At 50.5% G+C, this 26,853-nt stretch overlaps 1 protein-coding gene, 2 non-coding genes and 1 pseudogene across 7 annotated transcripts; 2 read left to right on the top strand and 2 right to left on the bottom strand.

Moving 5' to 3' along the window:
- Window positions 1-6: 6 nt before the first annotated feature.
- Window positions 7-12,736, top strand: ZNF311 (zinc finger protein 311). 5 transcript variants are annotated; one of them, XR_014147325.1, is made up of 7 exons: window positions 7-1,186; window positions 1,708-1,786; window positions 5,402-5,493; window positions 5,771-5,897; window positions 6,237-6,341; window positions 8,640-10,535; window positions 12,398-12,736. XR_014147325.1 is itself a non-coding variant. In XM_081827356.1 (7 exons), the coding sequence occupies exons 2-7, from the start codon at window positions 1,178-1,180 to the stop codon at window positions 10,184-10,186; spliced, it is 1,959 nt and encodes a 652-aa protein (XP_081683482.1). In that variant the 5' UTR covers window positions 7-283; window positions 932-1,177; the 3' UTR covers window positions 10,187-11,149. The 5 variants fall into 5 exon arrangements, 4 of the variants coding, with proteins under 4 accessions (XP_081683482.1, XP_030873013.2, XP_081683481.1 ...); XM_081827356.1 differs by lacking the exon at window positions 12,398-12,736 and having other exon boundaries at window positions 7-283; window positions 932-1,186; window positions 8,640-11,149; XM_031017153.2 differs by lacking the exon at window positions 12,398-12,736 and having other exon boundaries at window positions 7-283; window positions 863-1,186; window positions 8,640-11,149.
- Window positions 12,737-12,867: 131 nt separating this feature from the next.
- Window positions 12,868-15,305, top strand: LOC102725994 (purine nucleoside phosphorylase pseudogene; annotated as a pseudogene).
- Window positions 15,306-22,088: 6,783 nt separating this feature from the next.
- On the bottom strand, window positions 22,089-22,170 carry TRNAL-AAG (transfer RNA leucine (anticodon AAG)). The gene has a single exon. It is a non-coding gene; the product is annotated as a tRNA-Leu (tRNA).
- A 3,505-nt stretch (window positions 22,171-25,675) lies between these two features.
- On the bottom strand, window positions 25,676-25,747 carry TRNAE-CUC (transfer RNA glutamic acid (anticodon CUC)). Its single transcript has one exon. It is a non-coding gene; the product is annotated as a tRNA-Glu (tRNA).
- Window positions 25,748-26,853: the final 1,106 nt, after the last annotated feature.

The raw sequence follows: 26,853 nt of genomic DNA, 5'->3' as shown, positions 1-26,853 counted from the left end.
GCTTCGCCGCCAGACGGGGCTCTCCCGCAGGGTTCTGGCTCCCTGTTCCCACCCCGCATTTATTGTCCTCCCAGCGTCCGCGCACGCAGTCATTCCTTGAGCCGCTGGGGCAGGCGCTGTTTTAGGCGTTGCAAGTACAGCTGCGAACGCAGTGGCCAGAAATCCCTGCCCTCGGGAGCCCGCCCTGTTCAGTGAGGGAGAGACCGACCCTGCATAACGACGCAGAACCGGTGACTTACCGGGCTGGGAAGTGGGCGGTGCTGCTGGAGAAAACAGAGGAAAGGTAAAGCCAGGTAGGCGTCGGGATCGGAAGGAGCGAGCAGGTGGCAGCGTTAGTAGGGCGCCTAGAGCCGATCTTGGGAAGATGACAGACAAGCACACACTTGGAAGCGAGATCGTGTGCCCTGAGAATTGCCGGAGGTGGAGGGACGGCAGGTGCAAAAGCCCTAAGGGGGAAGAGAAAGGTCTGTGTGAGTGAGCACGGTGGGACGAGGAGGAGCGCAGTAGGAGCGGTGCTCGGCACGTCTGTAGACTTTATGCCACGTAAGACCAGCTTTTATTCTGAGTATGTGAGAGAGGTGGTCAGAAGGAACGGGCACGTGTGTACGCACTGTTCCGAGTAAGCTGGAGACGGGAGGTTTTAAGCAGAGATGAAATAACCCAGTTTAGGTTTCAAGCACACCACTCTGACCGTTGTATTGGTAAGAGGTGGAAGGGAAGGATAGACGCAGGGAGACCAGTTAGTAAGAATGGGGAGCAAGGCGCGCGATGGCGGCTTGGACCAGGATGGTGGCTGTGGAGGTCATCTTCCAGATACATAACATTTTCAGTTTGTCTTCCTGTGCTCCCTCTTTTCCCACAGATAATCCCCAGTGATTGCTTCTTTTTGCTGTGTTCATGGTCCTCTCTTCCCTTTTCATGGAATATTCAGGAAAACAAGGTGTGAGACCACAGCTAGCTCAATAGTGCTGATGAAGCCCAAATCCAGGGCATTGTGTGACACATCAGGCCAAACAGCAGCTGCCCTGTGGGTCATCAGGGGCCCTTTGGCTGGCATCCCCAGGCCACTTCCAAACTTGTTGTCTGGGCAAAGCCAGAACTGACTCTGGGAGTTTGACCCAAGCAGCAGGGAAGAATCTGGACTGCGGTGGAAGACTAAAGAAAGCTGGGTAAAAAGATGTGGCAGGTAAGGAAAGGAGGGTCTGCAACGTGTCCCAAGGAGGAGGAAGAAGCGAGTACAAAAAAGGAAAGCAGTGGGGGCCATGGTGGAAGTTTCCTGCTTCAAAATATTATTTTTCCTGGATGGCTTCGTGACCATGAAAACTTTCCAGTGACAGAGAGGAAGACTTTTCTGTTTTTCTTTCTTTTTTATTTATTTATTTATTTATTCGTGAGAGATAGAGAGAGGCAGAGGCAGAGGGAGAAGCAGGCTCCCCGCGGAGCAGGGGGCCCGATGCAGGACTCGATCCCAGGACTCTGGGATCATGACCTGAGCTGAAGGCAGACGCTTAACCGACTGAGCCACCCAGGCGTCCGACTTTTCTGTTTTTCGTAAGGTGTATCAGGGACTGAGTCCCTGAATTTCTCTCCCCTCTTGGTATGTCTGGGAGTTGATTTCCACGGACAAAGCTTTATAGTTTATAGTTGGTTAGGGCTTGTTTTCCTCCTGTCCATAACCTCCCTGAGTTTTTCTGTGCCTCGTAATAGGCAGTGGTGTCACATGAGAGTCCAGGCCCACCACGCCAGCTGCCTGGGACCCCTGATGCTGAGCTCCTGCAGGAAAGAGGTGAGGCGCATAGGGTATTGTGCCAAGAGGGGTGGAGGGAGGCAGGGAGGAGATGCTTCCTGGGGCTTGGGAAGCCCCTCATTATTGAGCATTTATTGGAAGACTATTCTAGGCTTGGATCAGTATTGAGAGGAACTAAATTATTCAGTTTCTGCCCTCATCTTACACCAAATTTGGAAAAAATAATCAGACTTATAAGAAAAAATTCTACAAAGCAACTTATCAAAGAAATTGCATTCCATCACGTATTATATGTACAACTTGACGCAATAAATAACATATATGTGTACATAAAACCTGTGGTATCATTCAGTAACTCCTACCCCAGCAGTTTTGCCAACATGTCCATGTTGAATGTATGTAATTTCACTTCTGTAGACCTTTCTGGAACCCTGAGATTTTAAAAGTATAAAATGAGTCCCTGAGAAACAGAAGATAAAACAGTGGCAAAGAAGGAGCAAAGGTTTTGTCGTGAAGCTTTGGGAAAAATAAAGTAGATGGAGAAATGTGAGGCTGGGCTTTAGAAGTGCTGAGTGATGACGTGTGTGAAGAGCAAAGTGGACAAGACTGGAGAAGTGGCGGGGCGCCTGGGTGGCTCAGTCATTAGGCATCTGCCTTCGGCTCAGGTCATGATCCCAGGGTCCTGGGATCGAGCCCCACATTGGGCTCCCTGCTCGGCGGGAAGCCTGCTTCTCCCTCTCCTACTCCCCCTGCTTGTGTTCCCTCTCTTGCTGTCTCTCTCAGTTGAAATAAATAAAATCTTTAAAAAAAAAAAAAGAAAAAGACTGGAGAAGTGGCTGATGGAGGTAAAACCCAGGAGACGGCATTCAGCAGTTCCGTAGTTCCAAAGGCAGACCCTGAAAGGCAGACTTTTGGACAGAGGACTAGGCAGCTGGGCACCCCAAAAGTAGACTTTTAGTATATATTATCTACAAAGAAGAAAAGAGTATATTATTGGAACTTCCAGAGGAGAAATCCTGAAATTTCAACTGTATAAGGAATCATAAATGAAAATTAATAATATAGAACATATTTGAGGTAGAAGATAATCGACACTGCTTAACTTGGGTGTTTAATTTCATTTTTTTAAATATAAAATTATACACACTCTTATGGTTCACATCTGACCTGCATCTCCTGGTCCTCTTTTTTCATAAGACCTTAAATTCTCTTCCCATTGGTGATTTTCAGGACCATAAAGTTCATAGTTATCTAACATATAATATAAATGAATGAACCTCATCCTAGATAATATCTGTACACTGCTTTAACAAACAGTTACTGGCTGAATGTTTGTGTCCCCTCAAAATTCACATGTTGAAGCCCTAACCCCCATTGTGGTGATATTTAGAGGTGGGGCCTTTGGGAAGTAATTTGGTTTAGAGAAAGACATAAGGGTGGGGCCACATGAAGAGATTAGTGTCCTTATTAGAGCTGTCTACATCCCCCACATGAGGACAGGATGGCAAGCCGGGCAGGGCTCATGCCAGAACCTGGATCTCCGACTTCCAGCCTCCAGAACCATGAGAAGTAGGTTTCCAGTGTGTGAGCCACCCAGGCTGTGGTATTTTGTTATGGCAGCCTGAGTTGGCAAAGGTAGTTTCGTGCCGTTTGAGTACATAGCCTGTCTCCCAAGTTCATGTTTTTTGTTGTTGTTGTTTTTTAAGATTTTATTTATTTATTTGACAGAGACAGCGAGAGAGGGAACACAAGCAGGGGGAGTGGGAGAGGGAGAAGCAGGCTTCCCGCGGAGCAGGGAGCCCGATGTGGGGCTCGATCCCAGGACCCTGAGATCATGACCCGAGCCGAAGGCAGACGCTCAACGACTGAGCCATCCAGGCGCCCCTCCCAAGTTCATGTTTAACTTGAGGGCAGAAACTGACCTTTCAAAATCTGAAGCTAAAAACTAAAGCCTAAGAACCACTGTGGTGACCAGGGATTGAGGAGGGAGAAATAGCAAGTTGTGTAATGGGTATAGAGTTTCAGTTTTGCAGGATGAAAAAGTTCTGGAGATTACACAACACTGTGAGTATTTTTAACACTGCTGAACTGTGCACTTAAAAATGGTTAAGACGGTAAATTTTGTAACATATTTTTTTCCACAATTCAAAAAAATTCTTAGTGTGATGAGCACTTTTTAAAAAAAAGAAGAACCGCTGTGAGTTAACAAAACTTTCCCAGTCTGTGAAGAGGATATAGTAAAAATCCAACTGGGATATATCTGGAGGGGAGTTTGGGTTAAATAGGGGTATGTTTTGTCAAAACTCACCCAATAGTACACTTAAGACTTGTTTATTTTACTGTAGTAAATTTTACCTCAACAAGAACGTAAACAAATACTGAACTCTAGTTCATGATATGTACCATAAGGTGTTTTGGGGTGCAGTATGCTGATATCTTCGATTACTTTGAAATGCAGCAAAAAATAAAGTGAATTAATAGAGGGCTAGTTAGATGGACAGATATGCGATAGAGCACATATTATGAACGTTAAAGTGAGTATGTGGATGTTTACTAAACCTTTCAGCTTTTCTCTATATTTGAAAATGTTCATGATAAAGTGTGGATTGGAAAAAAAAGAAAAAAACAGTTGGGAGGTTTATGTTTTTGACATCACAAGGAGCAGAGCAGACCGAGCATCTGCTGTGAGCTGTGTGCAGGCCAGGTGGCTGTGGGACTGTGTGCGACAAAGAATTACCGAGCACGTGGGCTTGTAGAGTGAGACGCGGAGTGACAGAGTGGGGCCCATGAGGACTAAAACACAGTCCGGGTCTTGGTCAAAAGCCAAGAGTAGCCTAAACTGAAGAAGAATCGTGGGGAGTTTCTCTGGGAAGAAACCAGTCTGCTCCTAAATTGAAGTTTCGGTGAAATTGGAATGAAATTATGGGGACCTGAGGCCACAGGGTAATCCTTGGGTCTTACCAACTGGTGACTAACCCCACTGGTATCTTCTGAAAGAAATTGTTCAGACTCTGATTTGGGATGTGCTGATGAACTTTCTAGAAAGGTTAGTTGCTGCAAACACTGCAGCTGGAGGAAGGTTGGGCTGGCCCACTAGGAAGGAATTAGGGCCGCGTTAACTAGCAGTGTGTGCTCTACTACCCAGGTGGGGAGGGTGGTTTAGGGCTCGGGAATTAATAGGAGAGACTCAGAATCACAGGGGGAAGGTGGTGTTTCTCTAAGAAGAACAGGAAAGAAAATTTTCTAAGAAACTAACTGGGGGCAGAGCAGCCACTAAGTTACCGAAAGGAGCAAGCTTTGGGCCTGTCCCTGCATATTTCTATTCCTCACTTTCGTCCTTTCTGTTCGCCCCACCCCACCCCTTCAACCCGTTCAAATACTGGAGGAGAGGTTATCCCACAAGCCAGGAGTCAGTGATGTGGGCTTGGGGCGGGGAGGGGTGAGGTCATTCTAGGATGAAGAGAGACCAGAGGAGAAAACACGTCGTAGGTGAGGGAGAGAGCACTGGCCATCCGCGCGACTTTGTGCCGAACCCGAGGCTGGAGAAATAATGGGGAAGACGGAGCTTGAGAAGCTTCTATACCGGGGAAAAAAGGAGGAAAGCGGAAGGTTTCGGTAATACTGTACCAAATTGACCCGCCTCGTTTCTCTCAGCTCTGCCAACCCCTCAGCATCCTGCCTTTGGCAGAGAGGGAAGCCAAGGAGACCAGCCAGGAGCAAAGAGCACACCGATGAGCCAGGCCCGGGTAAGCTGCGGCCCCTCCATCCTTCCTGGAAATACAGCACCGCCTCCTTCCACTCATTCCCTGACTCAGCCCCCAAATGCAGGTGCTCCCTCTCAAGGAACATTCCACTGGATGACACGCCATTCATTCCTTGTTCCCTCTGCCATGGGTGTTCACTTCCTTTCACCTCAACCCAAACACACAAAACACAGTAACCACCTCGTTTCTATAAACCTTCTCCCAAAAGGGGAGGGCCCCATGGGGTTTTCTCCAGGACAGCGGGACTGCACTGTTTCAGGACTCGGTGACGTTTGAGGACGTGGCCGTGCACTTCAGTAGTGGAGAGTGGCAGTGTCTGACCCGCGCTCAGCGGCACCTCTATGCAGACGTCATGTTGGAGAACTACGGGAACGTGATCTCGGTCGGTAAGGACGTCCCTGCACTTGGCTCAGTACTGTTTGCTTTTCCTTTCAGTTGCGTTGTTTACTGATGTATGTGGGGCCTCATATTCTTGCCTCTGTTATATGGCAAGATCATTGAAAGAGCAGCGACCGTCCCCCAGGGTCTCCTCCTCTGCCTTTTGAGTAGGACTCTTCTGCGAATATCCGTACACGTTTCCATGTGACCAGACCCCTGAACAAACCCTCTCTCTACCCCAATGGCCATTTCCTTCTTGTTGCCCTATGTGGGCAGAGGGGTCAAGGCTGGGTATTAGGACCCTTGTCATGTTGCTCTGCACACTCGTATTCCTTCTCCACGACCAGGCTTTGCAGTCCCTAAGCCTCCTCTGATCTCCCATCTGGAGCAAGGGAACGAGCCCTGCGTTCAGGATCTGCAGGACGGGGGGTTCCTGAGCTGCTCCTTCCCAGGTGAGTGATGGAGGAGCTCCAGCCTCCTGCTGGGTGCCCTGGGGCAGGTGTTTGTAGAACGTTCTTAGTGCCGGGTCATCCATCCTCACCCGCCCAGGCACCCTAACAAAGAGAAAACAAACAGCAGCAAACTCTTTGGGCAAAGATTCTGTCATGATCTGATTGCTTCTTTGCACCCTATCTAATAGGCCCTTTGCAATTCGGTCCTCAGAGAAAGCTTAGTGAGTTCACCTCCCTTCTGTGTATCAGTTCCTCCAGTGCTCAGAGAACCCTGCTTTTCTGCCCCTAGTTTTCGTTCAGGACCTTCCCCACACTGAGCCCTGGGCCTCTGACCCTTGCCTTTCTCTGCTTTCCCTCACGGCGTCAGCTCGGCAGCAGGGGCTGGCTGCATGGACATGGCTCCCTTCTCCCCTTTCCTGGGCAGCACTCTTGTTCCTAACTCCCGGCTTGCTGGGTATCCCATCGTCCGCTGGAGAGCGGCATGCCTGAAGGCAAACTCGCCTCCCCGCAGCCCGTCTCCACCAAGCCCTCCCTGTTTCTGTACCCGGGTCTACCTCTCTCTCACGTTGCCTCTCACACTCCCTGACCCACGTTCCTGGTCAGTCGTGAATCAGTACCAGCTCTTCATTCAAACTGTTATCTCCATTTGTCCTTCAAAAAAGTGTCCCTTATCCGTAGGCCAGCCCAGCTGCCCTATCACAATACCTGCTCTTTCCTTCCTCCTCCCTCCTGCCCTCCAACAAACATTTATTGAGCAACTACTGCACACCAGCCACTCGACAAGGTACTGAGATGGCATCAAATATTATTGCCTAGCAGGGAAGGCAGGTAGTGAGGGGTGGCACGGAATAGCGGGAGTCACAGATACGTACCTGGGATACACAGACACGGAAGAGAAGCATCTGAATCTGAGTTGGGGACCAGGTGGCTGTGGAAGGAATGACCATGAACTAAGCGGTGGCATAAGTCAGATGGTTTAGTGGGAGGAGGGAAGAGGCATTCTGAGAACGTGGGGAAGTGCTGAGGAGGAAAAGCATGAAGTGTGCGCAGCGTGGCCGGAGCAAAGGGCTCCAGGCGGCCGGTGTGGGAGCAGCAAGGAGCAAGGCCACGATTCAGAGGGGTTTTGATAAACTGCAGACTTTGAACTTTATTCTGACAGTAGGAGTGACATTGATGAAGCATTCACGTCCGTGTGGCAAGTGCTTTACCCACCTTAGCATACGTAAAATGATCCCATCTTACAGATGAGCAACTGAGGCCAGGGAGATGCGGCCAACCCCGCGGGCTGCACAGCCAGTAGGAGTCAGCGTGAGGATTTCAGCCCAGATGGTCCCACTGCAGACCTGCGGCTCTGACCTGCACGCTTTACCTCCTTTCCGTCTGGCTAACCATGCAGTGCCACTGAGACCTTTCAAGCTGAGGAGTGGCATGATTAGATTTGATTTTTAGAAAGAAAAATCTGGAAGCAGAGTACAGCACAGATTCGAGGGGAGGCAGACTAAAGGACAGTAGGGGGTGGGGGGCAGTTAATGAGCAAGAATGCCCTGACAGGAGAAATCGAGAGGAAGGGGTGAGCTGAGATACAGAGAAGACTTATTAGAACTCTGGTTGCCAGCAGTAGAAATTAACTCTAACAGGCAAAACAATGAGAATTTATTATTCAGGGGTGTCATGGAAGCTAAGAGCAGGGGGACATCAGGGCCCTCGCCCCACCATCCCCTCTGCAGGTCTGCTTCCCTCCGTCCTGGCTGACTGCCCCGCTCTGCTCGCTGCCGATGGCAGGATGCTCCCTCCCCTGGGCGGTACACCCTCCCCCCAGCACTGGCTGTTGTCAGAGCCTGAGTCAGAGTCCAAGGAGAGAGAACCTGGCCTGGTCTGGGTGAGGGGGGCCAGATGGGATGTGCCCTGCACCCAGGTGGGCAGAGCTGCACTGCAGAGCAGATGGGTCCCTGGGGGTTAGACTGCAGTCCATGTCTCAGGTGGAATTTGTAAAATGTCAGCTGAGCAAATCTGAAGGACAGAGAGGGTTGGATGTGACTCAGTTTCCTGACCCAGGTGCCTGGGCGTACCGTGAGATTCTCGAGAACAAGTAGGTTTCTAAGGATTTTTGTAAAGTTTACAGAGTCTGAGCTGTCTTGGTACTTCTCCTTATACCAACCTGTCGCAGCCTTTGGCCATAACCGTAGCTCTCTTCCAGCCTGGGAAAGTCACGTACCCTTCATAGGGCTTCACCCGTTCACCTCTCCCATCTCCCGTGTTTCACGACCCCTGAACATGTGACATTTTTATTTCCTTAAGTATCAGTGGACAGGACCTGGCCGGGGACTGAGAAGGCAAGTTCAGAACAGGAGGTGTTTGAGAGCGGGGAAGTCGGCTGGGTCCACGTCAAAAGTCTCCTGAAAGTCCTGTCCCACGATCCTGAGGCTGGAGGAGCTCGTGCCCAGGATGTCAAGTTAGGGAATCCACGGGACGCGCCCGGGATGGAGACACTGGGAGGGGAGCAGGTGACCTGCAATGAAGGAAAGGCCCCAGAGGTCCTCAGAAAAAACTTCAGTCCAGACTCGAAGCGTATTCCGTACAACGGAGTCCTTCCAGAACGGAAACCCCACAGCGGGGCCGAACGTGGCAAGAGCTTCAGTTGGCATGCGGACCTGCGTCTGCACGAGCGCGTGCGTTCTGGCGAGCAGCCCCGTGTGTGCCACGAGTGCGGGAAAGCGTTCAAGACCAGCAGCCAGCTTTCGGTGCACCGCATCAGCCACACGGGCGAGAAGCCCTTCCGCTGCGCCCCGTGCGGGAAGGCCTTCGGCAGCCCGTCCGCGCTCTGCCGCCACAGGAAGGCGCACGGCGGGGAGAAGCCGCACGGCTGCGGCGCGTGCGGGAAGGCCTTCGAGAGCAGGAGCCGGCTCCGTCTGCACCAGCTGGTCCACAGCGGGGAGAGGCCGCACGAGTGCGCAGTCTGCGGCAAGGCCTTCCCGCTCAAGCACTGCCTCACGCTCCACAGCCGCACGCACAGCGGCGAGCGGCCCTACGCGTGCGGGGAGTGCGGCAGGGCCTTCCGCGGGAGCTCGGACCTCCGCAAGCACGCGAGGACGCACAGCGGCGAGCGGCCGTACGCGTGCGGGGAGTGCGGCAGGGCCTTCAGCCGCAGCTCGGACCTCCGCAAGCACGCGAGGACGCACGCGCGGGCGCGAGGCGGGGGCTGCCCGCAGTGTGGCCAAGCCTTCGGCAGCCGGGCGGAGCTCGCGCGGCACCGGCGGACCCACGCGCCCGAGAAGCCCTACGCGTGCGGCGAGTGCGGGCGCGCCTTCCGGCACCAGTGCAAGCGCCGGGCGCACGAGCGCGCGCACCGCGGGGAGAGGCCGCACCCGTGCGCGCACTGCGGGAAGACCTTCCAGGACCGGCACTGCCTCGCCGTCCACCAGCGCGTGCACACCGGCGAGAAGCCGTTCGCCTGCGCCCAGTGTGGGAGAGCCTTCCGCGGGAAGTCCAACCTGACCAACCACCAGAGAATCCACACCGGCGAGAAGCCGTACGCGTGCGAGGCGTGCGGGAAGGCCTTTCATCACAGCTCGGTCCTGACGCAGCACAGACGGATCCACAGCGGGGAGAAGCCCTACAGCTGCGGCGAGTGCGGCACGTCCTTCCGCCAGCGCTCAGCTCTCGTCGGGCACCGGCGGGTTCACACGGGGGAGAAACCCTACGAGTGTGAGCAGTGTGGAAAAGCTTTCAGAGTGAGCGCAAACCTCACGGGACATAAGAAAAGAAGGCACAGAGGATGGAGAGCCCACGCACGTGATGAGAGTGGGAAGGCCCTCTCCCCAGGACCTGTCCGACCTTCCCAGTAGTCGCTGTTTGACCGGCAACCCCTGGGGAAGCCGCTCTGTGTTTGCACTTTCCCGTCTCTCCTTCTGCTCCGGAGCCTGGTTCTTCCCAGCTTGCTGGCCCCCGAGCCCCCGACCGAGCTCCCCAGAGCCTGACCTTCCTATGACCTACCTGACTTTGTAGCGGGCACGTTCGCTTCCAATCAGGAATGCCAGTCAGTAATAATAATATCAAATACTTCTAGTGCTTGCCGCATGCCGGCCACTCTTCTAACGACTTCCTTATTTTAATTCATTTAATCCATAAAACATCCCTACAGGATGAGGAAATTAAGGCATAAAAAGATGAAACCTGCTGAGGATCACTTAGCTAGTAAGTTCTGCAGAAATACCCCCAGAGGCTCAGGCCTGCACCTTTCCCATAGCCTGCAACACATCCCTTAGATGTGAGGCCACAACTCAGTTCAGCACCGAGCATGTTTTAGTTGATAAAATACTGATCCTGTTTAGCAAGGTTTTTGTTTTGTTTTAACTTAAAGACTGAATGGAACTTTTCCATGTGGGATCGGGATTTCTGAGATCGGGATGGGAAAGGAAGGCTTAGTGGAGAGTCTGCTGGAGATTCTCTCTCTCCCTCCTCTCCCTCTTCTCTCTCTCCTCTCTCTCCCTCTCTAAAAAAAAAAAAAATTTTAATCCTAGAAGAAGATGCAAATGTGTCAACCTAATTAACATAATGACCATAATTGAGAATTAAATTTAGTTCTAAGTTCCTTGGTTGGTAAAAAAAAGAGAGAGAGAGAGAGAGATGAGCAATGGGTTATCCCAACATTTCTCAAAGGTGTTTTACAAGTTAAGGCTTTTAAAATAATGACTTTAGGAAATGTTAGCTAGGTGGGTTTTTTAAATTCCCTTAAAGACTTATCAGAGTTTATAATACGCTAATGTAAATCTTAAAGGAGCAATAAAAACATTGCTTTCCAAAAGTAATTGACGACACAATCCTGTTTGAAGCCTCTTCACGGGCTCTTGTTTCAGAAAAAAAAACCTTTTGGGAAATGGTTATACATTATCTAATACAGAAAAACAAGTGTCCAAGAGATGCGATTTTCTAGTAAAATTCCAGAGGGGATTACATGGTTTCTTATTTTTAAACAAGGGTGGACTGAAACATTGTTCCTTAGGTTCAATTTCTACAGGGAACTTTATGTGGCCGTTTCCTACACTGTTTGTGAAAGCCAAGATGAAAACGTTGAAGACATAACAATGAAATTGCCTCTGTGGAGGACGAAATTATGGATATGTGGCTTTCTGGTGAGGAAAAAAAATGACATAAGGACAGAGTTCAGGATACGTCTGGAGAATTGGCAGTGGTTTTCCAATGCACACACAGCAATAGTTGTACTTTATTATTTTTTTTAAAGATTTTATTTTTTATTTATTTGACAGAGAGAGACACAGCGAGAGAGGGAACACAAGCAGGGGGAGTGGGAGAGGGAGAAGCAGGCTTCCCGCAGAGCAGGGGACCTGATGTGGGGCTCGGTCCCAAGACCTTGGGATCATGACCTGAGCCAAAAGCAGACGCTTAACAACTGAGCCAGCCAGGCACCCCAATAGTTGTACTTTAATGCTCGACAAAATACTGTCATACTGTCCTAGAAAATCTGAGGTTTTGTATTTCACAACAGCATGTATAAGCTTTTAGAAAATGTATGTACATGTTCAGAACGTCTGTTTCACCCACAGACTATGGGGTGCTTTCAGACTTTAGACTCAAAGTCAGGGCGCCTGGGTGGCTCAGTTGGTTAAGCGACTGCCTTCGGCTCAGGTCATGATCCTGGAGTCCCGGGATCGAGTCCCACATCAGGCTCCCTGCTCAGCAGGGAGTCTGCTTCTCCCCCTGACCCTCCTCCCTCTCATGCTCTCTGTCTCTCATTGTCTCTCTCGCAAATAAATAAAATCTTAAAAAAAAAAAAAAAAATTTTAGACTCAAAGTCATCCCAGCTTGAGAATGCAGCAAGATGGCAGTTCCAGTTTAAATTCTCAACCATCCTCAAGTGTGGATGTGTTGTGTTGTTGACTGGAGAGCTTACATCTTCAGACACCAGTTAACTGGAGGGGGTAGCGGGCCCGACATTCTGTTGTGAAACTTTAAAGGCCTCTGTATGGAGCTCAAATACGAGCCTTCTAGACACCACCCTCACCTGTCCATCTTCCACACGACCACTGTCTTCCTAGAACACCGCTGTGATCCAGACACCTGGTCTAAAGACTGCCAACAGACTCTCAGTCCTGCAGTAAGAAACCCCAGAGGACTAGCTTGACCTCCAGGAATCTTCGGATGTTTCCTGAACATCTAAAATGAGTGTTGCGCGATAGAGAACAGACTGGGGGTTGATGGAGGGAGGGGGGTAGGGGATGGGCTGGATGGGGGATGGGCATTAAGGAGAGCACCTGTTGTGATGAGTTCTGGTGTTGTATGTAAGTGATGGATCACTGAATTCTCCTGAAACTAAGAGTTCACTGTTTGTTGACTAACTGGAATTTAAATAATAAATTAATAAATAAATAATAAAATGAGCGTTGTGGGGGGGAAACACTGAAGAAAGTTCAGATATTTTACCTGTGGGAAAAGTCTGTACATTTATTTTTTTTTTTTAAAGATTTTATTTATTTATTTGACAGAGAGAGACACAGCGAGAGAGGGAACACAAGCAGGGGGAGTGGGAGAGGGAGAAGCAGGCTTCCCGCAGAGCAGGGAGCCCGACACGGGGCTCGATCCCAGGACCCTGGGATCATGACCTGAGCCGAAGGCAGACGCTTAACGACTGAGCCACCCAGGCGCCCAAAAGTTTGTACATTTAAAAGGGGTCCTAAACTGGAATAAACTCTGCCATAAGGTAGTAAATTTGGCAGGAATACTGCACAAGGGGTTCAAAGGTGAGATGCATAGTTGAATAATAAAACATATTAGTACTTATGAAAACCCTAAGATTTCTGTAACTAATTCTGAAGAGTTACCAAAACTAGAGTTACTGATTTAGTTACAGTTTACTTAGAAACTCACCAGGTAACACAGTTCTTTAACCTAATTACCCTAATGCAAAATCTGAGAAAAAAGTCACTCGGAACATCGATACACTGAGATTTTCACTTTACCTTCACAACGGAAGTAGAGAATGCCCACATCACTCCGTTTTAAAAAGCGGAACAAGATACAGGTTTCAGATTTTGGACCATCCGTGAACAGAGGTGTGTCTCCATAGCTTCTACACACGGGTGCAGTTGGGTGCCCTGCGATCATCACAGAGCAAGTTTCAGCCCCTGCCCACAAGATAGTCTTCCAAAATTTTCAAGACGAATCAAGCACTTCTTTTTCCACAAGGCAAAATACCTGAAATTCCTTTAGTGCTTTCCCACGGTTTACTTTAAAATGTTCCGGAAACATCCGAAGATTCCTGGAGGTCAAGCTAGTCCTCTGGGGTTTCTTAACGCAGGGCTGAGAGTCCGTTGGCAGTCTTTAGACCAGGTGTGTCGGTCACAGCGGTGTTCTAGGAAGACTGGAGTGAAAATACCTTTTCACCTGGTAGAGTCGAGTCCTATTTTTCTTCCTCAAGACCGACGTGACCGTTCTTGGTCCAGGCTGTATTTGTTCATGCGCGGGAAGACTCAGCGTTACGAAGATGCGGGTTCTTGAATCGGGGTGTGTCACCAGGTGGGGGCTGGCTCGCGCGTGCGGCTGCCATCGGCTGGGGACTCCGGGCGGGGAAAGAGGCCAGCGCGGCGCGGCCTCTGCTCCGCGGACCGGATCCCGGAGGCCAAGCGCGCGCCTCGAGAGGGCGGCGGCCGCACCATGGAGACCCGATTGACGTGTGACGATGCTCAGAACACGAGTGAATGGCTTCTGCGCCACACCGAGCGCCGACCTCAAGGGGCAGTCGTCTGGGGCTCCGGGTTAGGAAATCCGGCCGGTAACTTAACCGCCGCCCAGGGCTTTGACTCCGGCGAGATGCCAAGCTTTCCCCGACGAGCAGCGCCTGCTCATGCGGGTCGACTGCAGTCGGGGTTCCCGCATGGCAGGCCCGGTTCCCCCTGCAGGAAGGCCACCCGCTCTGGAAGGTGACATTCCCAGTGAGGGTCTTCTTCCTTACGGGCGTGGACACCCTAGGGGTCAGCAGCCTGGCTGGAGGCCTCAACCCCGAGTGTGAGGTCGGAGATAACATGCTGGTCCGTGATCACATCAACTTACCCGGCCTCGGTGGTGTGAACCCGCTCACAGGGCGCAATGACGAAAGGCTGGACTTCGTGTCCCTGCCGTGTCCGATGCCTATGACCGGGATATGCGGCCGAAGGCTCACAGGGCCTGGAAACAGATGGGGGAGCAGAGAGCGCGGGAGGAAGGCATCTGTGTGATGGTGGCCCGTCCTGAGACTGGCGGAGCGTTGGCTGCTGCAGAGGCTGGGGGGATGCTGCTGGCCTGAGCACAGTACCAGAAGTTGCAGTTGCAAGGCACTGTGGACGTCAAGTCTTTGGCTTCTCCCTCATCACTCACAAAGTCGTCTTGGATTATGGAGCCAAGGAGAAGGTCAGTCCTGAGGAAGCTCTAGAGCCGGGACACAAGCAGCACAAAAGTTGGAATGGTTTGTCTCTATTCTCATGACCAGTATTCCCCCGCCTGCCAAAGCCAGCTAACCAGCCCTGGAGTGGTCTGGCTTTTCCACGATGGGATCCAAGTAGCTACTACATGCTTCGGCCCCTTGCTGGGGTCACGTGCCTCTGCCCTTCAGTAGTAGGAGAAGAGAGAGGACGATCCCTATCCTTGACCTTCCCATTTCTCCCACCAGACCCTCTGCACTGGCTCTTTTGCTCAGTTATCTCAAAGCAGTTATCATCTCCTCCCCCCGACCCCCAAGAGCTAGAGCCCAAGCCCTGCTGTGTCTATGCCCTGGGTGTGACTGGGGCTGTTGGACTTGGCACAGTAGCTACTGCTGTCCTTTTGATGTGACGCTTTCACATTCCTGGGGACTCGGTTCTGCCTCCTCCAAAGCACTAGAGCCCACATGAGGGCCAGCCCAGTCCAATAGCCCTTGGAGTTTTGTATTACCCTATCTTGAGAATAAAAAGGAAGATTAAAAAAAAAAAAAAAGACAACAGTTCTTCCCAAAATTGAGCAATAGATTCATTGCAACCTAAATAAAAATCCCAAGAGTGCATTTTTGTGGAAAATGACAAACTGATTCTGAAATTTATTTTGCAGTGTAATTCTTAGCCAAGAATAGCCAAGACTTGTGAAAGGCAAACTTTTATCCTTTTATCAGTAAATTTTGGACAATATTTGTACCCTAAGGTTAAGAAGGGATTTCTCAAGACACCAAAAAAGGTTAATTTTTAAAATTTTTTCTGATAAATTCAACTAGATTAAAATGAATTTCTTTAATCAAATTCACCATAAAAAAGGGAAAATACAATTTTCTCATGACTTGAAAAAAGATATTTTGAACACATACACTTGGCAAATAATTGTCAGCTAAAATATTTTAGGTTGGGGGCGCCTGGCTGGCTCAGTTGGTTAAGCATCCAACCCTGGATTTCGGCTCAGGTCATGATCTCAGAGTTGGGAGATCCACTTCTGCATCAGGCTCTGCACTGATTGTGGAGTCCGCTTAAGATTCTCTCTCTCCCTCTGCCTCTGCCCCTCCCTCCCCCATTCACGCTCTCTTTAAAATATATATATATATATATATGTGCTATGGTGAGCACTGTGAATTGTGCAAGACTGCTGAATCTCAGATCTGTACCTCTGAAACAAATAATACATTATATGTTAAGAAAAAAAAAGAAAAAGAAGAAGATAGCAGGAGGGGAAGAATGAAGGGGGGGAAATCGGAGGGGGAGACGAACCATGAGAGACGATGGACTCTGAAAAACAAACTGAGGGTTCTAGAGGGGAGGGGGGTGGGAAGATGGGTTAGCCTGGTGATGGGTATTGAGGAGGGCACATTCTGCATGGAGCACTGGATGTTATACGAAAATAATGAATCATGGAACACTACATCAAAAACTAATGATATAATGTATGGGGATTAACATAACAATAAAAAATTTTTAAAAATCAATGGTTAAAAAAATAAATATGTATTTCTTAGGTTGAGTCATATGAATTGCCATATCTAAAGGTTGAATAGAGGCAGTTTAATATGGTTTGACCTTAGGGCGCCTGGGTGGCTCAGTTGGTTAAGCGACTGCCTTCGGCTCAGGTCATGATCCTGGAGTCCCGGGATCGAGTCCCGCGTCGGGCTCCCTGCTCGGCAGGGAGTCTGCTTCTCCCTCTGACCCTCCTCCCTCTCATGCTCTCTGTCTCTCATTCTCTCTGTCTCAAATAAATAAATAAAATTAAAAAAAAAAAAATATGGTTTGACCTTATATAAAAATTCCTTTAAATCAATAAGCAAAAGACAACCCCCAAAAAAGGCAGAAGGCATAAAGAAATACTTCACAGAAAACTGAAAAAGAATGATGACTAAACACAGAAAGGAGTCCAGTCTCCATAACAAGGAACTCAGCACAGTGACACCGTGTGAGACTCCTGCTAGACAGAGAAAGGTAAAAACGGGCCTCACCAAGTTCTGGCCAGGCCGTGGAGTTGCAGCATTCACTGGTGGTGCTGTAAACGGATGCAGCCTCTTTGGAAAGTGAATAGATGCTATCCTGTAAAGCTGACCTGTCCCCCAGAACCTTACAGATCCATCCTAGGGACGCACCCTGAGAAAAACCCCACCAGCACTGACAGCCACGTACAAGGATTTTCACAGCGTATTTGCTCATGATAACCAAACCTAGCAAAAACCCAAGTGTTCACCAACAGTAAGTAGAAGAACATATTTTGCCACATTTAAAAATTTTTTTTCTTATAGAAGTGAACATGAATGACCTGACTGGGTTATCTACACAGTAACATGGGTCAACAGTGGACAATCCCAGTTGAAGGGGAAGAGCAAGGCCCAGAAACCAGCATACAGTTTGGTGCCATTTGTACGAGGTTCAGAAACAAGGAAGACAAAATAATACATTGATTGGTGATCTATTCATAAGTGTATTATTCGTGTAAGTAAAGGAATGATAAGCACAGAATTTAGCATAGTGGTTACCTCTGAAAAGGAGTCACAGTGATGGGATAGCAGAGAGGCACATAAGCTGATGCAAATGTCTTAGTAATATTCCAGCCCAGACCTGTCCAGTGGAAACTTAATGCCAGGGGGCCCGGGTGGCTCAGTCGTTAAGCGTCTGCCTTTGGCTCAGGTCATGATCTCAGGGTCTTGGAATCGAGCCCAGCATCGGGCTCCCTGCTCAGCAGGAGAGCCTGCTTCTCCCTCTCCCACTCCCCCTGCTTGTGTTCCTGCTCTTGCTATCTCTCTCTGTCAAATAAATAAATAAAATCTTTAAAAAAAAAAAAAAGAAACTTAATGCCAGCCACATATATAATTTAAAATGTCCTCATTAAAAGAAAAAGAAATAAATTTTAGTAGTGTATTTCTACGTGGCCCAGTATGTTCAAACTATCATTTCGATACACAATCAAAAACATATTAATGAAGTATTTTATTTTATTTTGTGCTGTATTCTACATTTACAGCACCCCTCAGTTTGTATGCTAAATTTTCATTAGAAATACTATACTTAAGTCTGTACTTGGATTTCATAAAACTTACAGTTGAAAAAATAAATTCATAAGGCCAAGTTGTCCCAAACATACTTAGAAGTTTTCAATAACAGAATGCAGAACCCTCTTTTAAATTTAAATTTTAAATAATTAGAATTAAAAATTCACTTCCTCAGTCACACGAGCCACGTTTGAAGCACTAAATCACCACATGGAGCTGATGGCCACTGTATTGGACAGTGCAATTCTAGATTTTGAGTGATATGTTCAAAAGTGCTTATTTTGATATTGTGCTTCAAAATTTTTATACTTGCATATCTTTTCAAATGTATAAAAGGGAAACCAAAAAAAAAAAAAAAAAGTCTAGAGAAGCAATCCAGGAATCCCAATTAGGAGAAGTTCCAAAAGACTGAAATGATCAAAAGAGACAGGAATTATCTAATCATGTAAGAAAATCAGTTCCTAGAGGGGAAGGCCTGCCATGCACATGGTTCAAAGAATGGCAAAACATCTGCACAAAATACTGTGGATAAAGAAAGATTGCCAAAGTTTTCAGGCAGGAAAAAGAAAAGTCAAATATAAATGACAAGAAAATAAATTAGCATTGGAATAATCAAGAATAGCACTTGAAGATGACAGACAGTAGAGTAATGCTTCAAAATCCTAATGGAAATAATTTTAACTTAGATTTCTATAATCAAATTATTAAAACTATTAGGTAAAATAAAGATTTTAAAGACATGAAAGGTCTCAAAAATTTTACCTCACATGCTTATCATAAACTCCACCCAAGCAAATTAGTGAAATCAAGAATTAAAAAAAAGAGATGGGATCCAAGAAGCGACTTTACAGCAAAAGGAAGGAGGCGGCAAAGGCAAACCCCCATTTCTTTGCAATCAATCCAGACGAGCATGACAGAGAAGCAGTCTGGGAGGAAGGTCTCCGAGGAAAGATAATACCTGATGCACTGAGTAGTTAGAAAAGAGTATTTGGACTTTCACTGTCATTTTGAAGAATTAGGGGATAATATGCAATAGTGACAGGAAATTAATCAAGTGACAAGATAAGGCAATTAGTAAATCCGATATGCTCAAATTTTACAAAATGGAAAATATCATCAGATAGCTCATCAATATCATCATTTCATACATGTCTCAGCATGAAAAAATGTGTTGTACCGAGAGGAGGAAGATGGGAATCCATTGTGGGATAATGAGCACCAGAGGGCAACTCTCAAATTCCAAAGTGGAAAGAAAAGACAAGTGTCTAAAAGGGCAAATAAGGAAATAACAATAGGAGTATGACTTTTTGGCTTTATGCAATCTCATATCCTGCGTACCTTCCCTTCACAGCACTGTGATTCCTAAATGTGAATTGTAACTTACACTTAAGTGGTAACAATTTAAACACCAAAGTGTCTCCTTTTCTCTGCCTATTGACAACATGTATCTTTCAAGAACTGTGAACATTCTGATATTTTACTGTGTTTATAAGGTAACTAATTAACCTGCCAGTTCCAAGGTTGCTTGTGGAACACAAGAGACTCCTGGGTCAGAGATGTAAGGCAAAAATTTATCTTACCCTCTCAGGATTTTCATCTGGGCCTGACATAGGACATGACAAGCAAAAACCATACAAACTTATTTCATAAAAGTTTTACATGACATGTGAACCCTCATAAGGAATGAATATCCAAAGAAGTGGCAAAACTGAACTGCTTTTATATGAGGTTGAACAAAGAGAGGCAATGGTGAGAAAGTAACTAAAATAGATGAGGAGGCTAAAGGAAGAATTATTTTAACAAGGTCTGTACAGAATCCTCTCAGCTTCTACTTCCTGCCCTTGATGTTAAGAAAATTACTTTCCGGCGCCTGGGTGGCTCAGTTGGTTAAGCGACTGCCTTCGGCTCAGGTCATGATCCTAGAGAGTCCTGGGATCGAGTCCCGCATCGGGCTCCCTGCTCAGCGGAGAGTCTGCTTCTCCCTCTGACCCTCCCCTTCTCATGTTCTCTCTATCTCATTCTCTCTCTCAAATAAATTAATAAAATCTTAAAAAAAAAAAAAAAGAAAGAAAGAAAATTACTTTCATCTTAGTATATAGGGAGGACATCTTCCACATAAGGGTTTTATCTCCGGCTTTCCAGAAGAAAAAGGAGAGGGTCAGAGCACCTTTCTTGCACCTGTATTGTTAAGTGCCTTTAGCTCAAAATAATTCTTATGCCAAAGTGACATATTCTGACACCCGTCAGAGATAAAGGACATTTTACTTCTCACAGTAATAGCAGGAGCCAGATTATCAGCCTCCCTGCAGATTCCTCAAAAGCACCAATTCCCACAAGGGCGGCTCAGATGGGCCCAGATGGATGCCTGCACACAGAGTGGGTAGCGTTGCGGGAGAGGAACCCTGAGCACCGGGAACTCAGTAAGAACGCCTGTCCTTTGCCCCAGATGGAGACACTATCTCTGTCTTCCAAGGCTGTTCTTTATATGCACATCCTCGAAAGACAGTCCAGGACAAAGGACAGTTACTGACTCTGTGGGATAATAAGAAATATATATTTGGTCTTTGTCCCCAGTTCCTAGATAGTTTCAGAATGGGACTAGTAGCTGGAAAGATCAAGCCGTAGTTAGAAGCCTAGAACTTTCAGCCTCCACCTCCATCCCCAACCTTCCCAGGAGGGGAGAGGGGCTGGGGATTATAACCTGTCATGCCTACGTGATGAAACTGTCATTAAAAAAAAAAGAACCCTAAATGACAGAATTAGGAGACCTCAGAGCTGATGAGGACATGGAGGTGCTGGGAAGGTGGCCCAGCTGGAAAGGGCATGGAAGTTCCATATCCCCCCACCCCTGCCTAGCTTGTCCTATGCATCTCTTCCATTTGGCTGTTTCTGGTTTACATCGTTTATAATAAACCAGTAAATGAAAGTCAGATGTGTGCCTGAGTTCTATGAGCCATTCTAGCAAATTATCCAACCTGAGGAGGGGGTCTTTGGAACCCCTGATTTATAGCTGGTCAGTCAGAAGTAAGGGAAGTCTGGGACTTATAAATGCCATCTAAAGTGGGCTACAGTCGGGGTGCCTGGCTGGTTCAGTCCCTACAGCCTGTGATTCTTGATCTTGGGGTTATAAGTTTGAGCCCCAAATTGAGTGTAGAGATTACTTAAAAAATAAAAATCTTTGGGGCGCCTGGGTGGCTCAGTCGTTAAGCGTCTGCCTTTGGCTCAGGTCATGATGCCAGGATCCTGGGACCAAACCCCGCATCGGGCTCGATGTTTCTCCCTCTCCCACTTCCCCTGCTTGTGTTCCCTCTCTCGTTGTGTCTCTGTCAAATAAATAAAATCTTAAAAAAATAAAAAAAAAAAGTAGAGTACAGTCTTGTGCGACTTTTTGGTGTCTGCAGAGAATTGTTTTTCGGTGAGTGAAAATGATAAAGATCCTCACGATGCATGCAGAAACTGAGAATCGGTGAAAACTTGCCTGCCATCCCACCAGGGGATGTCCCCCCCCCCGAGGCTGGGGGGATCCGAGGCTGGGGGGACCCGAGGCTGGGGGGGCGGGCACCCGGCGCTAGGGGGCACCAGACGCTGGGGGGCACCCGACGCTGGGGGCACCCGGAGCTGGGGGGGGCGGGCACCCAGCGCTAGAGGGCACCCGGCGCTAGATGGCACCCAGAGCTGGGGGGACTCGAGGCTGGACGACACCCGCAGCTGGGGGGCACCCGGCGCTAGAGGGCACCCAGAGCTGGGGGGGACACCCGACGCTGGGGGGCACCCGGCGCTAGGGAGCACCCGTAACTGGGGGGCACCCGCGCTAGAGGGCACCCAGAGCTGGGGGGGACACCCGACGCTGGGGGCACCCGGAGCTGGGGGCACCCGGAACTGGGGGGCACCTGGCGATCCCGGGGGTCCGCAGTCGTGGGACCAGCACCCGCGCTTTCCGCGGTGTGTCTTCTCGGATCTGCATGACAGGGTCCCAAACGGCGGTCAGGCCGCGGCAGAGGCTGCAGGAAGATCAGCAACTTCGCAGGCGCGGGAGGCTCGGTCCCGAGTTCCGAGAGGACTGCGGCGATGTGACGTCCAGGACTGCGTGCACAAAAGCACTTGTCGGCCGGGGGGCCTGCACCGGCCTGTCCTCGTGGACGAGCAGACCGTGTGGGCGAACGTTCCGGGGCGGCCCTCTCCCGACCCTGCGCAAACAGCGGTCCCAGCAGAACAGGGGGTCTGACTGGAGGAGGCGGCCACACTGGGCGCGAAGAAGGAAAAAACCTTGGCAGCGGTGGGATTCGAACCCACGCCCCCGAAGAGACTGGAGCCTTAATCCAGCGCCTTAGACCGCTCGGCCACGCTACCACTTCCGGCGCAGATGCTCCCTCACGCCCCCTAGAGACATGAACACCTCCGCGCCACAGCCTCCGCCCTCGCGCACGCAGGTGGCTTTCCTCACTGCGCGCGGCGCCGGGAGCCCCGCCCAACCGAGCGGCCGGACGGCTGCGTCGCATCCTTATGTCGTCACAGCGCAGGACGTCGGCTGTGTGCGCCGCGTCTCCTCTGCGCAGGCGCGGGGCTGCCGCGACCCGACGCTGGCACCCGGTCGGGGATGTTGAGCCGTGAGAACATGCGGTACGCGTTTTATGTCAGAAATAAGGTGGCAGTAAAGTTAGCAGCTGCCGTTTCTGCGATCGACCCTTCACCCTCAGTAATTCAAGGCATGTATTTAGCGGACGTTACAGCGAAGACTGGCCTTCCTTACAAATCCCCACCTGAACTGCTCTGGATTGCCCTGCGCCGTAACGAAGTACCGCAACCCCGGACCGCGCGCTCGCGGTTCCGGACGCCAGAGCCGGGGTGTCCTCGGGGCCGCGCCCTCCCCGCCCGGCCCGGCCCTCCCGGCTGGCACGCCCCGCTTCTGCCACGTCTCCGTTCTTCACGGCCAGCACCTGCGGAGCTCTCTCTGCTCGGTCTTCGCAGGCCGCCGCCTCCCATAAAACGTCCCAGATTTGCTCCTTATGAGGTTCAAACTGGAGCGCCTCCCACATAAGCATGAAGGGGCCCAGGAGCCCCAGGGCAGCATCGGTTATGTCACCAGGGCTTTGACCGGAATGCCATCTTTGGGAGACCCGCATAGACTCAGATATGACCAGGCAGCTTGGCTTAGGGAGCCAGGGAAGCCCCTTGGAAATGTTGGCCTGATACCTCGCTTGCAGAGTTCTCAGCAGCCTCACCACGTAGGAGAGCACCTGGACCTCCGTCACTGACAGTGTTCGTCCACCTGCAGGGGAAGACTTTTCCAGATGGCTGAAGCCTGGCTTTTCACCCTGTGGATGACAGGACCCTCTCCCACCAGAGCCAGGAACGCCCTTACTCCCAGCCCAGGACAGGGCGTTTGTTGTGTTAAGTTGTGGTTAAAAATAGACATCACCTACAATTTAGCATTTTAACCATTTACAAGTGTTGAGTTCAGTGGCGTTGGGTACATTCACGTCCTGGTCATGGCGTTATCGCTTTCCATTCCATTTTTAAACAACCTCAGGATCACAACTCAGAGTCACAATTGGCCCAAAGAGAGCCCCGCCCACCCCTCCCTGAGGAGGTGCCATCCGTGGGGCTGGTTCATGTTTGTCCATCTTCCTCCCTCCTTTCAATGGAGAGAAGGTGGCTCATGAAACAGCCAGTGACTATGTGGAATGAGACAGGATTTCCTTGGGAAGCAGGTGGGAGGAGGAGGACAGATGGATGAATAATCAATAAAGTGTTAGTGTGGCTACAAAAAATAAATAAATAATAATTTAAAAGGTCACAAACTGATTCACTGGTATCTCATCATCCTTAGTTGCAATACTTTAGCAATTACCGAACGTTCTTTCCTGGGGATAATCTTTTATCAAGAGAGCAAAAGCAACACAGTCACCCCCTTCTCTTCTTCCCTTCCAAAGCCTCACTGTCCCCTGTTCCTCCCTGTATTCCAAGCTGGGAGCCTCCTTCCTTACCTGCGGCATCTGCTGTCCTCACCTGGGCTCTCGGCCTCGTTCTCCTCAATCCCTCACCACAGCAGCAGACTCCTCTCCACTGTCAGGACTGTGTATTCCCACGGGTTCTGGATCTTTGAGAGCAAGATGGCCAGAGCTTGGTACAGACCAACCACTTGGTGACCATTTTAACCCTCAGAGACACTGAGCAAGAGTACCCTCCTGCTAGGTGTTGAGTCCATGCTTCCCAAACTTCATCGTGGTCCGTCAAGACATCAGTCCAGGAAGGAGTTTTCTCTCTCATGTTTGCATTCCTGCATGATGAACTCAGAGGGGGAAACGTATGATGAGGAAGCAAGTTGAGAGAAAGGAACTGTATCAGCAGTCCACTCACTCATTCAGCAGGACTGACCAAGTGCCAGCTACGGACAGTACAGTCTGTCAACTTGCAGTATATACTGAAGCTGCTCTGTGTCTTTCTGCCTAACCTTTCACGAGAAATCAGCCCTCCAGGCCTGATAGCACCATCATCTTTTCATGTTGTCATATTTTGTCTTCTCTGTATGTAGGAACAACCCTTTGCTTCATTTCTTTTTACATCTCTTTGTAGGGGAGCAGTCTGGGGGGACCCCTGAATGTGCTTAATGTTGTTTTGTTTTTGTTTTTTTTAACTTCTCCACATAAAGCTAATTAGATTAGAGACAAGAAACTCTTCTTTGAAAGCTATTTGATTTTTGTCCTTCCGTTATAGGCTGTTACTCTTTCTCCACGGAGAAAAAAAATACTTCCCTAATCTCTATCTTAGCACAGTAGATGTCGTTTTGTTCACCCACCAGACTGCAACCTGTGGATTTGGGGTTTGTACATATACTCAGTGCCAAGCCTAGCACCCAGGTCCATTGTAGGCAAATTTCTTAGACAACTGAATCTTACACGTGTCAAAGTTTATTAACTGAAGGAGAGTATTGGCAAGATGACAAAGGAGTGTCCCAGCTCACAGAGGTTTAGGAAATCATGAATTTATATGTGGGGTAGGGGAGGGGGAGACAGGAAATGTGCAATTAACCAGAAAAAGACTACTGCTTCATTTAACATGATCATGTAAAGATCATGTCCCCATCTGTTGGTGAAGTGAGATCAGAGGCCCCAGGATCTTTGGCAGCTTGCAGAGAGGTCAAACGTGCTTGGAACTTTTATGAGAAATGAGAAGGAAATAAGCAGTACAATGTGGCTGCTATTTAAACAAACCAAAGAGCGAAGATTCGCGCCACGGCGCTCAGACGGGAGCCTGGCAGCCCAGAGAGACCCGGAACCCCGACAGAGTCCGGGCGGTAGCAAGGTGCTCTCGCGGGTGCGCGTTCAGGGATGCTGAGGCCGCGCGTGCCAGCGTCCGGGTGTCGCACAGCAGTTCCCCGTCCCCGGGCCCCGCCTCGGGCTGCCGCCGCCACCAGCGTGCGGGGCAGGGCGGCGGCCCGGCGGGGCTGGGGGCCTGGGCGCTTCCGGGCGACCCCGCGGGCACCTGCCGCCGCGCCCGCCAGCTGACCTCCCGGCCCGCCTCTCCTCCTACCCGTCCTCCAGGCGCTCTGCTCCTCGCGAACAACCCTGCGGGCGACCGCTTCTCTCCGAAATTCCCCGCTCACGGGGCCACCCAACCGACTCGAGAGGGTCCAGCACTCAGTACTGCGGCCTCGCGCTCGAGCCGGGGCAAGTGCTCTGTAATTACACTTTCAGAGCAATTTCGTTGCCTGTCATTTTGCACTTGGAGTGTGAACACTGTTGGAGAATTTCTAAGCACAAGACGCCTCGTGTGAAAATTAAGAGTTGAGTCTTACACCATTTAATGCCGAGTCTTTACAGGATTCCTGGGGCCCGCGGAGCAAAAACGCACATTCCCTGACCGGGAATCGAACCCGGGCCGCGGCGGTGAGAGCGCCGAATCCTAACCACTAGACCACCAGGGACGGTGGTGAGAAAACGGTCTCAACAGGCCTACAGGCTAGGCGCGCAGCCGCTCCGGGCTGTAGACCGACCGCCGCCTGGGACCGCGGCCGCGGCAACCGGCGGGGCACCTGGACCCGCCGAGAATCGGCAGGTGTGACAGGGTCCTCAGGGCGGGTCTCACGACGGCGATCTGCGCCGGTCTTCCTGTGTTTCTCAGCGACCGGTGAGCCGTTCGAAGAGGAAAACCGTTTTCTGATTATCTCTGGTTCCCTCCGAGAGCCCGTCGCGGTGTTTATTACGTAAACAATGTGCGCTGGGTAGGAAGACTTGGCGACGAAGTCATCCGAGTTAGTTTAGCGCGGCGGGGGCGGGGCCGGGGCCAAGATGGCTTGGTTGGGAGGGCGTCAGACCGAAGCTCTGAAGGCCCCGGGTTCGACCCCGGGCCTCGGCGGCAGGGGGCGCCCTTTTAGATCCCGTGGTCCTGGAAACACCGGCCTTGCCTGCGTCAGACAGAGCTGGGAAAGCAGCGCGGCCCTTTTCCCAAAGAGACGGAAACCCAGGAAGGCCGTGCACAGGGCGGCCGCCGGGAGCCGCGTGAGAGCGCCTCCCGCCCGCTGAGCGCTGCTCCCGCCCGGGCTCCGCCGGCGCCGCGTCCCCGCCGTCACGCGCGTGGAGCTCCTCCCGCACCGGGGCCCCTCCTCGTCCGGTTCTCCCCAGGCCCGTCCCCGTCCGGACGGGCCTCCGGGGACTTTAGGAAGGGTTAACGTGGGGTCTTCTGCGCCCCACGGTCCGCCGGCAAACCCACGCAGCTCTGAAGAGCGAAGGGGGCAGCAGGGCAGGTGCCGGGACGGGAGCGGGCGGCAGGGCTGCGGCGGGAGGGAGCGGACTCTGCCGGGGCCGCCCTGCCCCGCCCCCCACCCACCCACCCGCAGGCTCCGCGCAGAGCCCAGGCTCCGGAGAGCGACCGGGCAGCGAAGCGGGCAGCAGGGCAGGTGCCGGGACCGGAGCGGGCGGCAGGGCTGCGGCGGGAGGGAGCCGACTCCGCCGGGGCCGCCCTGCCCCGCCCCCCGCCCCCCACCCGCAGGCTCCGCGCAGAGCCCAGGCTCCGGAGAGCGACCGGGCAGCG

Source organism: Leptonychotes weddellii, chromosome 8 (genome assembly GCF_054177405.1).
Source record: "Leptonychotes weddellii isolate Sample4059 chromosome 8, ASM5417740v2, whole genome shotgun sequence".
NCBI lineage: Eukaryota > Metazoa > Chordata > Mammalia > Carnivora > Phocidae > Leptonychotes > Leptonychotes weddellii.
The sequence above is the reverse complement of the archived record's forward strand: the minus strand, read 5'-3'. Positions and strand labels throughout refer to the sequence as shown.

Bases quoted from the DNA above. Each gene is read 5' to 3' on its own strand.
- ZNF311 (XM_081827356.1), top strand. The intron at 1,787-5,401 runs GTGAGGCGCATA...CGTTTCTCTCAG, and splicing joins TGAGCTCCTGCAGGAAAGAG to CTCTGCCAACCCCTCAGCAT. The intron at 5,898-6,236 runs GTAAGGACGTCC...CTCCACGACCAG, and splicing joins CGGGAACGTGATCTCGGTCG to GCTTTGCAGTCCCTAAGCCT.